The sequence below is a fragment of the Telmatherina bonti genome (genome assembly GCF_933228915.1).
Source record: "Telmatherina bonti genome assembly, chromosome: 21".
Classification (NCBI taxonomy): Eukaryota; Metazoa; Chordata; class Actinopteri; order Atheriniformes; family Telmatherinidae; genus Telmatherina; species Telmatherina bonti.
In genome coordinates this window covers 27,208,376-27,221,800 of record NC_136630.1, presented here as the reverse complement: position 1 = coordinate 27,221,800, position 13,425 = coordinate 27,208,376, and the positions used below count along the sequence as shown (strand labels likewise).

Here is a 13,425-nt window from a genome sequence, read left to right as displayed (position 1 = left end):
AACAGGAACAGTTATTTACTGCTGCTGTTATTAATGGGGGGGGGTTGAGGTCGATGGATTTAGGTTTAGATTAATGAACAGCAAAGGTCTTTAAAAGCACATAGAGCAGCTTGGTATCGATGAAAAGCTGGTGGTGCATCGTTACTGAAAGAGCTCATGTGTCAACTGTCACTCAAGCACAGATAAAATAATTCATATCCCCACTTCCTGCCTACAGCTTCTGGTTGTTTCTATTTATTTCTGCTGCATCACTTTCTTAATATATTGCATATCTTCAGGGTTTGATGGAGCTGTTGATTCTCAGATGCCTCTAAACCTCTTTTCATGCTTGGCGCTGAGGTTTTCTGGCTTCCACAAATCGTTTTTCAGCTTTCAGTCAGAAAAAAGTTAGTGTTTATCGATGCATTCGGAGCCGCAGAAATGATAGAATTAAGCCCAGAATAAAAGTCTTTCTCCGCTTCTCTTTAAAACAGGAAAATAATAAAGTTTCAAAGTTAATATACTCCAGATATTCCAATCTTCTTCCTTTAGAAATGGATTTTTTCCACACAGGAAGTAAACTGAAACATTTTCTGCTGCAGTTTAACGACCTGACTTACACTGATCTTGTTTTTGATGGCGGAGAGCTTCTCCTGTGCAGCAGCCAGCTCGGCGTTGGCCTTGGTAAGTGCCTGCCGTTTGGGTTCCACGTCACAGTAAACCTCGTAGAACTTGACGATGTTTAAAACCCAGGAACACAGACCTGCTGCGGCGTACGACTTGGAGGCCACCAGATCCGGCTGAAACTCGGGATCCTGGACAGGACCCCAGAGATGAACACACACACCACAAATAAAGTCTTAACTTTATGAAATGAGTGATTTACTTTTAATGCATCCCATAAACAGATAACTTTAGCCAGGTGATGTGCACAGCAGTCAGGATCTGTATAATAAAGCTCTTGATGTAATAATATACAGTATCATTCTCAGAATATTGAATCTAATTTTGGTTCATATTATGGGTTTCTTGTTTTTATTTTGACATTAACTATAATTATCAGTTCAATACATTCATGTTTTAACACAGTGAAAGGTTATTTTTCTTATTTTTCCTTTTTTAAATGATGTTCAATTCATTGAAAATTCACATTCATCTATATTCATTGCATTATTTCCTCATATGGGTTGTATAAACAACAAAGAAACTAGAAAAATATTTACATCACAGCAAAAATTCAGTTTCATAGAGATTTTACTTTCAAGTAAAAGAAAAAAGTTATTTACTTTGAATTTTCACATCAAAGTATTCAGTTATAAACTTCAATTCAGAATATTTCCATGTCAACAGGAGTGAGACCATGACATGATCTCATTCTGAATAAGTAAATTAAAGGCCATCATGTGACCACTGCCAGCTTCATCAGCTTGGAGCTGAAACATTCGTCCTGTGTGACAAGCTCTCTCTGAATTTCCAAATTTTACAACATTTCCTGCTTTATATTCAGAAAAAACTATGCCTGTTACACTGAAAGTTGTCTTTTTTCCACACATCATGCAGATCGTTTGGTGTGATAGAGTTGAAAGGATTTCATTGCAAGTCGCAACACTTTTCTTTTGCTTCCGCTCTCTGACATATGACAATATCTTTTATTTTGTGTCTTTTTCTCTTTTAATCTTCCTGCGTTTCTTTGCTGAATCAGAGACGTTGCGTTCTGAAAACAGCCAGTTTCTTATTAAAAGTTCTGATTTCTGAGCCTCGGGATGCTGCTGGGCAGCAGCGCCTCCAGAAATGCACAGGATAGATGTCACGGTGTCATAGAAAAAGTGGAGTTTTATGGTCAAAAAGTTGCGTAATGGGTCTGTAAAGGCTCAGTCTGGCATATTCAGATGGCAGACTGAAGCAGCCACAGTGATTAAATGACATCTTATATAAATAAACAAACTGTGTTTGTCTGCGATGTGAGAGAATGCACATTTTCCCCCGCAGGCTGATTTCTTAATAAACTTTCACATGCTTTTGAATAGTCATGACAGAGTGTTGTCTTTAAAAGGACAAATGTATCTTCTATCAACAGTTTGTGTAAAATGAAGTGCGCTGTGAGTTTATCAGCTGCACTGACAACCTCATATTGGCTCCACTGAACCTCTTAATCAGGGCAGCTGGTAAATTTGCAACACTTAATTTACTGGTTGATTTTCTCTTGGATGTCATTTTGGATGCCTGACAGCCATATTGTGCTGCTGTCATTATGATCCCGCCGCTGCTGAAATGATGATTTATGCGGTTAACTTGCAGAGTCGCAGCGCTGCACATCAACTTCGGGGAAGAAGCTAGAAGTGGAAAACTCACCTGCAGGTAGGGCCGGATGGCTTTCAGGCAAGCCTCTGGGATGTTTTCCTTGTTGAAGTTTATCAGAGAGTCCAGGAACGTGTCCACTTTGGCCATCATCACCTTCGCAGCCTTCCAGCTGCGATCCTTTGGGACTTTTCCGTGGGGCGCCATCAGGACCATGACGGCTGCCGTGACGTTGGTCACCGCCGCAACGGGAGAACCGAACGACTTCAGCTCGGTTAAGTTGTTCTGAAGTCGGAGCGGAAGAAGGAATAATGGATTTTTAAAATTGAAAGAGCAGTGATTTAATTGAGTTTGCATAACGGCACATCTCTGTGGTCTTATGGGGAAGAAAAGAGTGAAAATGGAAGGGATTAGACTAAAGAAGGAAGAACCTGTGCTGACTCTGAGGAGGCAACAGAGAATACTAATTAAGGCATCTTGAGAGAGCTCTAAGCAGTGATTGAACTGTCTGTTCTGCTTGTTTGAACAGAGAGCACCTTTAAACACACAGGGTGTTTTTCAGAAATCCCTCCGGCGGCTCGGAAACCGACATGGGATGCAGGGATGAAGTAAAATGCCTGCTGAACATATGGGAGACATCATCCGATCTAAATCCTGTGATTTTATATCTTGTTTTAAACAGTTCAGGACCTGTATGGATAAGATGTGTTATCACACCGAAGCTGAGAAAATGGATAAATATCAAATGAAAAGAAAAAAAAAAAACGATTAAAAAGAGTCAAAACAAAGTTATGATAAAAATATCTGATTTTACAAAAGTGTTTCACAGATAACCAGATGGGAGATATGTGATATATGTGGATGATAATAAATTTTAGAGAAACTGTTTAACAGTAGATTAGAGAATTTTATAAATAAACAATATTTAATTCATGAAAGTCAGTATGGTTTTAGAACAGCGAGGTCAACATCAATGGCCATTATTGATGCAGTGGAAGAGATAAATTGCTTGGATAAGAAGAAATATGCAGTTGGTATATTCATTGATTTGAAAAAAGCTTTTGATACTTTAAATCATAGCATTTTACTACAAAAATTGGAAAAATATGGCATTAGGGGAGTAGCTCTAAGCTGGATCAAAAGCTATTTAACTGAAAGACAACAGTATGTGAAAATGGGAGAATTTTCATCAGGGTATTTGGGCATTGGGTGTGGGGTCCCACAAGGATCTGTTTTGGGCCCAAGGCTGTTTAATTTATATATTAATGATATATTTCAGGTGTCTAAATTACTAAAATTAATCTTATTTGCAGATGATACGAACATATTCTATTCTAATGACAATTACAATGATTTGATTCATATCATTAATTGTGAATTAAAGAAAGTGAAAACATGGATGGATTTGAACAAATTATCTTTAAACTTAAATAAAACTAAAGCAATGTTCTTCGGAAGCCACAATGTAAATGTAGATTCAGTGATAAAGATTGATGGTGTTGATTTAGATGCTGTGTCGGAAATTAAATTCTTGGGCTTAACTATTGACAGCACATTAAATTGGAAATCGCACATAAGGCACATACAAGGTAAACTTTCTAAAAGTATTTCAATCATTAACAAAGCCAAATACTATGTAGATTATAATGCCTTACTGTTGTTATATTGTTCATTGGTCTTGCCGTATTTAACTTATTGTGTAGAAGTGTGGGGAAACAACTATAGAAGTTCACTGAATCCCCTCATAATACTCCAGAAACGTGCTGTACGAGTTGTACACAAGGTGGGATATTATGACCACACTAATACTTTATTTTTTCAATCGAAATTGTTAAAATTTTTTGATTTAGTTGACTATTATACAGCCCAGCTTCTATTTAAAGCTAATAAAAATGTTCTTCCGGTGAATCTTCAAAAACTTTTTAGGCAGAGGGAAGAGGAGTATAATCTGAGGGGTTGTGGTAATTTCAAAGTTAAAGCAGTAAGAACCACTAGAAAAAGCTTGTGTGTGTCTATATGTGGGGTTAAGCTTTGGAACCAACTGGGATCAGAACTCAAGCAATGCCCAAATATTCATCTGTTCAAATCAAAATTCAAAAACATGATATTGTCACGGTACATGAATGAGAACTGAGTTTGTATGTTTACTCATTAAATGGTGTTCTTGTCTATTGAATGGTTAGTAGTAGAAAATACTGTGAAGTATGTATAGTTATTTCAAAAGTGTCATAACCTATATTGCAAGTAGTCAGGTGTTTTACTGTATCATAATAATGTATTATATCTTTATTACTAGAATATTGATCAATGATAACTCAGTGATATAATTGTATACATGTATTGTTATTATTGCTGTTATAATTTTTTTGCTATATCATCAACATATACAATACCTTCAATTAATTAACGTACAAGTATTATTATGATATCTTCAAAATTATATAATACCTTGATATTGTTATAATATTATAAATGTATAATAAATATAATATTAATATAATGTAAATGTAGTATCACTATTCTATCTATATAATATTCTATATCTAAATTTCTAATATATATATATAAACAAAATTATATATATATATATATATATATATATATATATATATATATATATATATATATATATATATATATATATATATATATATATATATATATAAGTAAATGAGAATGGTGCTATCTTAATGAATTACACACACATAGCATAATTCTTAGTGAAGGGCAGGCAAGGGGGGTTCTGCTGCTGAGAGGTTATCACCTTTTAGTAGTAGACCCCAAATCTTGTCTCTTTTAATGCATAGTACAGGACACTCAGCCAATGGTGGTACTGTTGCCAGGGGACTGACCCCCCCTGGCAGCAGGTCCACTGAACACCTGGCCCTTTGAAGGGACATCACGCTAAAGTACTTTAAAAAATTAATAAATAAATAAATAATAATTAAAAAAAAGGGTATTCAATTCAAAGATTAGCCATCAGTACCATTCAGTATTAATACTGTTGATAGAGTAAATACTAATTGTGTTGATATATGGCGGTGATATGGTAATGGCAGTAATTCTGATAGTACAACTAAATGTATTAAATTATATCTTATGTATGCATATTGTCTAATATTGTATATGTAATTCAAGACTAATTGATATCATAGCATGTGAATATACATATGTTATGCACTTACTTCAACTAAAAAACGTAATTATTGCAACCTAAATATGCATATGATGACGAGGGGTGGGAATTAATAAGTTTTCTTCTTCCCACTCCTTTTCGAGGTACAGTTTTTATTTATTTTGTTGCCCAAAATGGGTATACTGTATGAAATACATACACAGATACATATACTATTCTTATTGTATCTACATATGTGTGTATTTATATATGGGTATATGTTTATGTATGTATATGTACATGTGCGTGGGTGTATGTATGTATGTATATATATGTATATGTATATATGTGTGTGTGCATATGTATGTATATGTGTGTGTATGTATGTATATGTATGGGAGTATATATGTCTGTATGTGTATGTATATGGATATGTGTATGTTCACGCTTTCTTATCTGTCTCGAAATAAATTCATTCATTCATTCATTCAGCACAAAATGGTTTAGGAACGTTTTAATGGCATGTGATAGACATGTCAACTGTCATGTTAAAGCCATGTGAAATGCATCTAAACACATAGAGTAGGATTACTGGGCACTATAATAGATAGTCAGCTGACATGGGCAGAATGACCTTCACATATTGTAAATCTTTTATTTTATGTCACCTGGATTATTGTGCACCAGTATGGTAATCTGATTTTAAAAGCCAATGAACTGGTTTTTAACACGTTTACATTGTTTTTTCTTTTAAACCTGCTTTTTTATACATAACCAGATTGTCAGATGTACTCAGGTTCACGCATGCAAAAGCAAATGTTTAAAAGGGTTAAGGTTATTAATTGTGCTATTAATTATTGGAACAATGGCCCATCGGACACAGATAAGCTGAATAGTAAAGTATCATGTGAGTACGCACTATTTGAATTTGTGAGTAGGGAATGGATATACTTGTATGAATACAATGTGATACCCATTAATATAAATATTTTGTGAATAATTTCTGATGTTTCTAGGATTTTTACAATAGTTCACTCTTGTAGATTATTATAAATATATCATGTCATTGTGTATTGTTGTCTGTTTTTGTTTTGTTTGTTGTCTTTTTGTATGAACCTCAGGAAGACTGGTCTGTCCCACTTCAGAGACCGCTAATGCAAACACTTTTAAACAATAAACAATAAAAATAAACATGTGAAACTAACATCAATTCCCATTACAAAGCTAAATAAATGAAAATTCTCATGATTATTACTTGTATGGTTTTACACTAAGAGACAAAAAATAAGGATTTAGCCAGTTCATGTTTGTGTAGCGGTGGGGGGGTGTCTGCACGTGCACGTATGTGGATGTATTTGTGCCTGCATGTGAGAAAGATAATGACTGTCTTTAAATGTCAACGTTGTTTAGTGTGCTGCGTGGAGACTTATGGATGGACTTGTACTTCTATAGCGCTTTTCTAGTCATACAGACCACTCAAAGCGCTTTACACTACTTGTCACATTCACCCATTCACACACACACTCATTCTACACACTCACACCCCGATAGGGTAAGTTGAGGGATCGATTCCAGGCTTCCCCTGAAATACCCCCCCGATGTGCCTATCGGGGTGTTTCAGTGTCTTGCCCTAGGACACTTCGGCATTTCAGGGGAAGCCTGGAATCGATCCCTCAACTTGAAGGACAACTGCTCTTCCTCCTGAGCTACAGCCGCCCCCCAAAAAAAGCACTTTGTGTTGCATTTACCAGAAAAAGCTTTCTGTAGATAAAGGTTGACTGGTTGGTTGGTTGGTTGGTTGGTTGGTTGGTTGACTGGTTGACCTATTGACTGAATGACTGACTGACTAACTGATTTTTGAGTGATTGGTTGGTTGATTGATTGATATGAGACCCATGTACAGTCCAATGTGAAGTCCAATTCTGTAGATAAGGGTTGACTGGTTGGTTGGTCGGTTGGTTCGTTGGTTGACTGGTTGACCTATTGACCGACTAACTGATAGATTGATTGATTGGTTGGTTGATTGATTGATATGACACCCATGTGCAGTCCAATGTGAAGTCCAATTCTGTAGATAAAGGTTGATTGGTTGGTTGGTCGGTTGGTTCGTTGGTTGATTGACTGACTGACCGACTGACCGACCGACCGACTAATTGATAGATTGATTGATTGATATGAGACCCATGTACAGTCCAATGTGAAACTCACATGTGAACCCTATGAAAATGTCTCTGTGAAACCGATGGGATTACTTGTGGAACCCGTGTGGTTCTGTTTGATCTGGTTTTACATGCTATCATGAAATTTGACCACACCAAAGTCACATGGATTACACATGTAACCCCATAAGTTTCACATGTGATTATTTGAATTTCACATATGATCAGTTTATATGGGCTTCTCATGGGAATTTACATGGGTTTCACATATTACCATGAAGTTTTCCTGAAACCATGTTTTCCACGTGTAGAGTGTGTGTTTGTGTTTCACATGTGCACAACCATATGGGTTCACATGTGAAACAGAGACAGTTATGATGCAGATAGGTGCAGATCAGGAAGGCATCATGAGGGATAACAGACTTACTTTATTGAGTGTGTTAAGGGCATCCTGAGCTGCTATAAGAGCTGGTTCGGCCTTGGCTAAGTCCTCCTCGCAGTCTCTCTGTTTGCCACTGACCACTACGGCGATGGCCGCCACCTTTTGTTCCTCCTCATCAGCCACCGCCTTCTCCTTTGACACTTTCTCAGTTTCTATCCCAACCTCCTGGAGACAGCGCAACGGATTTATTGGAGGATTAATGGTGCAAGTTCAGACAGTAGCTTAGTAAACACAGCATAGAGTCACAGTGAAAATACCACCACTATACCAGCATCAGTGCTCACTTCAAACTGTATGAATTACATGAGACTTCGTGTACAAAAACAACTAGCAGCTTTAAAAAAAAAAAAAAAAAAAAGGTCTGAGTGAAGAAACCATTGTTGATCATGCTAATGTTTACCCCTCAGGCTGATCTGACATCGATCCACAGCAGCAGATAACAACAGATGGAAAAGATCACACAGTCAGACCTTCTCTGAACCGCATAGAGAACTTTCCACACAACATTAATCTGTCTGTGGATTACCAGCGTAAAGGGGGCATTGAATCTTGGGGCTCAATTTTTAATTTCTTCCACTGGCACGGGAGAAATGTCCCTCACCTCCTTTGTATTACAGGTCAGAGGTGAAATCTTATCAACAGAAAGCTCAACACCAGGATAAATGCAACCTTAACTGTCTGTGTGGGCGTCAACAGAGGTATTGCCAGCGAGTCAACATTTCACAAAATAATATTGAATATGGATTTACTTGGATCAGCTTGTCGGCATCTTCGTTCTTCTGCTTGAGTTCCACTTCTTGAGCAGCAAGTTTGGCCTTGAGGTCATCCACCTATCAGAGGAAGAGACAAAGGATTAGACCAGATGTGACCTGAATGAAAGAACAGTGCCGATTGTTCAGACGTTGTTTTTGTCAGTGATGATGATGACATATTGTTTTGTTGATGGTGACGCGCTAAACACGGCACTTTGGTGACTGACGAACTGACTGAACGTGTGAGTTCTTACTGACAAGACTGGATGAAAATGTCAGTGTGGGGTGTGTCAGACGTTCAAAACACAGGACTTTTCTGTCTTTCCTGTGTGTAACCCTGCCTGCCGAAAGCTAGAAAAACCATCTGCAATGCTGCTGAATCCTGTACTTGTTTGGTCACGCCCACACCTGAAGCTACTAGCCACACACACACACACATTCAAATGAATTCATTAATTTGCTGTTGAAGTATGATGGCAGTGTCAAGAGAGGGGCTTGGTGGTCAGAAATTTGAATGAACAGAATACATTGTCGGTGAAACTAAGCTGATCTCAAGATGATCACCAGTCATCATGCTGATATTCTTTGAAAGGTAATTTAGAACAAGTTCTGTTTAAACGTCAACTAAATGCAATGTTATGCTACAGTTGGCTTGGGATGAATTTAATTTTAAGTTCAAATTTTTACTCACCTAAACAGCTGCAAATGGGTTGCTAACTTAGGCTAAAGTTAGCTTAGCTGCACTTACATCAATTCATTAGCTTATGTGTGTGTGCTACTGTTGTGTGTAGATATGCAATGCTTACTTACAAATTGATTTGTTAGAACTTATACTTAATTTTCTTGTTAATTCTTATTTTTTTTTACGAAAACTGACTAAAACTAGACTAAACCTAAGCCGGCCTCGTTTCTCCCAGAATTCACTTTGGACAACATGGCGGTGAATGAACAATCGTTGAGTGCAGAGGAGCAGTTATGATTTATTTTGTTTACCTCTGAATTGTAAAAAACCAAATGTATTAATGAGACTTAAATAATGTAACATTTGATGTTCATGGATTTTAAGTAGTTAAAGAAGCATCTATCATAATAATATTTAATAAACAGTAAATGTACAAAAACATTTCAATATTCTTTTTCTTTTTGTCACTTTTTGTTTAAGGGCGACATAAAAAAAAAAAAAAAAAAAACCTTGATTTTCCCCCATTTTTTGGGGGCCTGGGGTGTCGGGCTTTAAAAGTTTAAAACTGCTCTTGTGACAATTGCAGAGTCTTTCCTGGTACTTGGCAGACAGGCTGCTTTGATAATCTTGGGCATCACCACTGTTCTGTGAATTTAGTCTGTCGCTATATTTTTCTCTCTGTGTCATCAAACTGCCTACATGCTGCTGAGATCAGGTCTCAGTGGGGGCCCCACTCCATCTGTTGTGGGACTTGTTGTTCGTGTGGCTCAAAACTGATTTTTGTGATTTCTTTGGCTTTTAGGTTTTCCTGAGAAACACTCAGTGATTCCCAGTAAAATCAAATACCACCCTGCTCAGCTTCAGGGCTCTAATTACAGCAAGCACAATATTTGATATATGTCTTTTACATCATTTTAGAGTTGAATGGTTGAGCAGCAACATTTCCACTAGAGGGCAGTGTAGCGTTCACATCTGAGGTTATACTATGAACTGTATAAAAGATGGACGGAGTCTCCGTGACGTCAGCCGTCGGTTTCTGAAAAGCTGGAGTGAAGCTCATTGGGCGGTTCCCACCATCACGCGCTGCTGCTCCAGGAGTGTAGAAAAATGGGCAAAAACAAGTGGAGCTGAGAGGGGGACTGTGCGTGTGTGGATGAATTATTAACATCTGTCAAACTCTGATCTACCTAAAGCTAAGAGCTAACTGGAAATCGGGCACCTGTCAATCAAAAGGACAAAGTCAATCAGAATTTTTTATTTTAAATAGTGTCTAAATGGATCAGTAATACAAAACAAATAACCATTTTAGTTTTAATAGGTCAGGTATAACTTAACGACAGCTGTGGGGGAGTGGGATTTTTTTTTACAACTCTGTTTAAAAGCAATTTCTTCTTGAAATTCAGTATAATTTGGGCCGCTGCAAGAGGGCAAAGTGTAGCACAACTGTAGTTTTCAGCCAGTTAAAAGTGTGACTTAGCTTTAGCTCACCTACCTACATTAGCTGGTTAGCTCCTGTTAGCTTCAGGTTAGCTCGGTTAACTCTTTGCTACAAGTAGGTCGCAGTCTGACAGATGTCAATCACAGAGGTGTATAAAGTAGAAGTAAGAAAAAGTAGAAGTCCTGCCATGTTTTTTCATCTACTGCTGCATTCAGAACAGGTGTTTTCACTAGCAGGCTCATCTACCTTGCAGTGGAGCTGAGCTGATTAAATGCACATGTTTTAGTGACTGGTTGGAAAGAGCTGCCAGATAGGACTTTTCTACTTCTATTTTATACACCTCTGGTCAATCATCAACCCCGATTCTCACAGCTCCTTTCTCAGCTCAACCTCTTTGCCATTTTTATATTTTCAGAGTGACAGCATGCGTGATGGTGGGGACCCCCTAACGAGCTTCAATTCAGCTTCTCAGAAACCTACAGATGATGTCACAAAGGCTCCATCCACCTTTTATATACTATCTATGACCAGGTTAATTTCTGCTATGAATGACTTTTATAACATGAGACTCTAAGGGGATTGACTCCCTTTTGTCGCTCCTAGCGAATGAGGGGGGAACTGCAATTTTTGGCACTATTGGATAAGATTTACATTTACCCAACAAAGGTTGATAATTCAAATTTTTAGAGACATAAAAAAGATTAAGCGCACGATGGTGCAAGTCTGGGCTGTCATTGAACACATCATGGTCTCTTCTTCTTCTTTGCTCCTTTCACTGATTAAAAGTAAGCTATTTTGTGCTGTTACCTTACAATATCTTGTGGTATCTCTCTGTTTGCAATGTCTAGCTATGCATCAGTTGGGTACTTAAAAATGGACTGAAATATGAACACACAAGATGGACAGAACACTTAATATTGAGTAAAAATGAGACCTTAAGCCCATGACATACTCAGTGGGAGTCATTTTGTTCTCACAAACTTGACTGGGGACAGCTTGTGGCTTGTTCTAGATGCATCAGCCAAGCAGAAGTTTTTGCAATATTTCAGTGTTTGGGCAGATAAAAACGTTGTCACTTTCGCACTTTTGCTTATGCGAAGTTGAATGGATAGTTTCAATAAACAGCTGCTCAAGACAGTGAGAAAATACAAAAAAGTATACATTTGGCATTTAAAGATACTGGTACCATGCATAACCATGCCCTAACATAGAAGAAAATTCTTGTTAGGCGTGAAATAACTGGGTCAGTTGCATATAATTGAGACATCGCCCCTGCAGCAATCCCCATCCTGTTCTAGAAGAAGCTGTGTGGGTGATTTGGATATAAGATGGGGGGTGTTGGTTCAAAAACGGTTGAGAAGCACTGTTCTACACCATTGTGCTATGAAACCTTAGCATCTCTTTGGTTACTTAAAGCAATAAATAAGATTGCATGGCTGGGAAAGCCAAACAAATATGGCTCACAAAGTGGTCTTAACCTCTGCTGATAACATTTTGTGCCCTGCAGGATTTTACCACAGACCACACATGTGACCTTTAATCCATTATGAGAGGAAATGTTTGCCTGTCTAAGCTGATAAAAAGCCAGAAAAAAGATGAACTGCATGCATATTTTTTTAAAAAAGGAAAAAAAAACTGAATAAATGAAAGGATCAGGAGCTCCTCTCTCTGCACACGCACACACATACGGCCCGAGGATGGTCGTAAAGAGAAATTAAAGCAGTTACAAACTCCTCATAACTCCCAGACAAATAGGGCTCTGTGTTCATGTCCGACTCCATCAAAATGTTGCACTGGGGAAATAAAAACAGACTGTTTTTCAAGCTTGTCTTTCAGCTAATTAACCGACGGGAAATCAAGCCGGAGGGAAGACAGCCCTTTCAGCTTGCCACGATTCCACGCAAAAGAGTCGGTCGAATATTAAGACTATCACCAAGTGAGCCATCAACATGACGAATAGGCAGGGAGGGAGAGGAAGGAGGAGGAGGAAAGTGGAGAAAAGGGATGCACTAATTGGTGAAGGACATGGGTTATAGTCGATCCATCTGAGCCGCATCTGTTTGTCTGCAGATGGAAGTCCTTCCCAAGCAACCCACTCGCTGTCCCTGCTGCTGTAAATGTAAATTGGAACAAGTGTTTCTTAAGGCAAGATATGTTTTGATACCAAATCAAGAGACGATGCCCATTCATCCACGTGTGTGATGGCTTATGGACTTAAACTGAACGGAGTTTGGGATTTTACGGTTTGGCTGACGTTGCTTTAGTCACCAAGCAAAGCCTCATTCATGCAACAAAGAAACATCTGCCTGTTTTCTGGTAGCATCCTTTTTTTTAAGGAAAACCCCTCCATTCTGCTGCCTGCGGAAGAAATGTCAGGACTCGACTGCTTTTGGGAAGATTAGGAGAATCGAACACCTCCACAATGACTTCAGCTGCAGAAAATTCCTTACTGATCAGTCACTCGCTGTGACATTTACTTATTTAAAAGTTCCCCTCAGATTAATCATTGTTGTGGTAAATAAAAACTTTGCAGCAACTTAGTTCTTAAATTCTTGTGCTT

At 37.9% G+C, this 13,425-nt stretch overlaps 1 protein-coding gene across 1 annotated transcript in view; it reads right to left on the bottom strand.

Moving 5' to 3' along the window:
- The window catches only part of dnah9 (dynein, axonemal, heavy chain 9), a gene marked incomplete at both ends in the record, with an annotated part of 232,712 nt that overhangs the window by 67,974 nt on the left and 151,313 nt on the right, over positions 1–13,425 (bottom strand). The window contains 4 exons of the mRNA XM_079260636.1: positions 600–794; positions 2,332–2,562; positions 7,979–8,158; positions 8,743–8,823. Coding sequence (XP_079116762.1) covers positions 600–794; positions 2,332–2,562; positions 7,979–8,158; positions 8,743–8,823 — 687 coding nt within the window. The remainder of the gene's footprint in view (positions 1–599; positions 795–2,331; positions 2,563–7,978; positions 8,159–8,742; positions 8,824–13,425) is intronic.